At 51.4% G+C, this 2486-nt stretch overlaps 1 protein-coding gene across 1 annotated transcript in view; it reads left to right on the top strand.

Annotated features, from left to right (window-relative positions):
* The first annotated feature begins 536 nt into the window (after positions 1-536).
* The window catches only part of Ostm1 (osteoclastogenesis associated transmembrane protein 1), a 29436-nt gene continuing 27486 nt past the window's right edge, over positions 537-2486 (top strand). Inside the window, exon 1 of the mRNA XM_028769032.1 lies at positions 537-1012. Coding sequence (XP_028624865.1) covers positions 599-1012 — 414 coding nt within the window. The 5' untranslated portion in view covers positions 537-598. The remainder of the gene's footprint in view (positions 1013-2486) is intronic.

Genomic DNA, 2486 nt, shown 5'->3' with positions numbered 1-2486 from the left:
CGACATTGGAAAATCAGTTCTATCATCCTAGTAGCTAAATTCAAGGGTTCAGCAGCTACATGTGGCTAGTGGCGCCCTTATTAACCAAGATGTGCATTCATCACCACAGGAAGTTCTATTCGGGTAGACAGTGTGAGAGTTAAAATCAGTCAATCAAGCCTGGAGGAAGCCACAAGTTCCAAAATCAGAACTGTCAATAGATATTATCTATTCTCCAGAGAAGATGAAGAAAAACTTTCTAACCCAGAGCCAATGAACACCTGCCCAAACCATCAATCTACAGGGTCTTTCTGGGATCTCACTCGTCAGTCATCTCTCTGGCTGGCCCAAAGATCAGAACAAACTCCACGGGCTCCTGGAAGGCGGGGAACCGCAGGGTGCGGGGCATGCGGGACGGAGGTCGGGGACGCCCCGGAGTCGCTGCAGCTCGGCGGACGCCCAGGCCGGGCGCGCTCACACTCGCGCGCCTCCGGAGGCAGGTGGGCGGGGCCGTGACGCACGCGCCTCGTGACCCCAGTCAGGGCCTGCGCCGGTCGAAGCCGGAAGCTGCTGCTGTCGGAAGCACCCGGCAAGCTGTCTGCTGCTGGCCGGCCTGGGGATGGCAAGGGACGCGGAGCTGGCGCGGCGCAGCGGGTGGCTGTGGCGGTGGCTGCCGGCGCTGCTGCTACTGCAGCTGCTGCGGTGGAGGTGCGCCCTGGGCGCGCTCCCCTTCACCAGCGGTCGGCACCCAGGCTTTGCGGACCTGCTGTCGGAGCAGCAGCTGCTGGAGGTGCAGGACTTGACCCTGTCTCTGCTGCAGGGCGGAAGTCTGGGGCCGCTGTCACTGCTACCCCCCGACCTGCCGGACCTGGAGCCCGAGTGCCGGGAGCTGCTGATGGACTTCGCCAATAGCAGCGCCGAGCTGACCGCCTGTATGGTGCGCAGCGCTCGGCCCGTGCGCCTCTGCCAGACCTGCTACCCGCTCTTCCAACAGGTCGCAGTCAAGATGGACAACATCAGCCGAAACGTCGGGGTGGGTAGAGGAGCAGCCTCGGCACCTGTGGCGTGGGGGCTGGGAAAGTAAGGAAAAGGGATTGGACGGTCTGTGGAGTTGGGGTATCAGAAACAGGCGGGTGGCATTAGGGGCTTGTGGCTTGGAATGCTGCCTCCCTGGATGCTGTAAGCCGGCAACTTCTTGGGATAGGTTTGCCGGAACATTGCAGGGAACACACCCAGAGCCACTAGTTTCTAGCAGTGTGACCTTGATTATTTTTCAAAGTATGTTTCCTCCTCTATAAAATGCTAGAAAAATATTCCAGTTGTTTCATGTTGCGTTATGGGAATTCGTCACGGTAGGCAATCTGTAGCCTGCTGGCCAGGAGTCAGGTTCCGTCCTGTTTATCAGCTTTGTACTCTGTGCAAGTTAGTGACACTCTCTGCTTGTTTTCTCATCCGTAAAGTGGGGATATAGAGAGGCCACACAAGCTGACACACAGTAATAGCTCGTGGTCATTGGAAGTTGAAATTTTAGGACAATTTTTTGCCTTCTCTTGTTGGTAACTCGGGAACTTTCCTGGTCACTTGGAAGGTAATGTGAAGGACTTAAGGCGAACAAAAAGAGGAAGACACAGGCTTTGTTTCTAAGTTCTGTATAAATTAGGAAAGGATTACAGTCACTGAGAGTCACAGGATTGCTTGGTAAAGGAAAAACAAAGACACTAGGTTGGGGGGTGGAAACGAAATGGTCCGTTTGTACTGAGGGGCCAAGTAGTCTCATGAAAAAGTGGTTTCAGTGGCTTTATAAGTTGTCATTGACTAGAGTCAATAGAAATGTATCTATAGTTGCATCTTGTTTTTAATCTAGCCTAATATTATTAAACAGATTTTTTTCTTTTGGTAAATGTGGGCATTCCTTTGCATTAAGTAAATTCCAGAGTCACTCTGGGAAAGAGCTGGCTTTCGAGGCAGTTGGAATAGGCTCACATGCAGTATTTTCCAGATTCTCTCCTTTCTCTGACTTTAAATCCTTGCCCTCTGCAGCGTTATATCTGATTATTGAGTAGTTACATCAAGTAAGCTGTTTTTAGGGAGCCTTTTTATTCCATTTTAGTTTAATTAATGCATTTACTTGTGACGAAGTTTCTTGTCGCCCTGACTGGCCTCGAACTCATGGTGTAGCAGAGGATCACTTGACCCTCCTGCTTTGGCCTCTCAGGTGCCTAGATTACAGACACGTGGACATAGTAGACACGTGCCACTATGACCTGGTTTTGTGCATTGTTGAGAATAAAACCCATGACCTGACCATGCTAGACAAGCTGTCTACTAACTGAGCCCCAACCCGTTTTTTATTTTTAAATTAGTATACCAAGTAACAGGCTGGCATCTCCTCACATAGTTATGGGTTGTCCACTCTTTATCTCCTTTCCTCCAAGTTCCTGCTCTGAATCTCCATTGTACCCTCCCACCATCTGTAACCCCCTCTCTCCCTGTTGTACCTCCCACCA

Source organism: Grammomys surdaster, unplaced genomic scaffold (genome assembly GCF_004785775.1).
Source record: "Grammomys surdaster isolate TR1022 unplaced genomic scaffold, NIH_TR_1.0 190, whole genome shotgun sequence".
Lineage (NCBI taxonomy): Eukaryota > Metazoa > Chordata > Mammalia > Rodentia > Muridae > Grammomys > Grammomys surdaster.
This window is presented reverse-complemented; position numbering and strand designations above follow the sequence as displayed.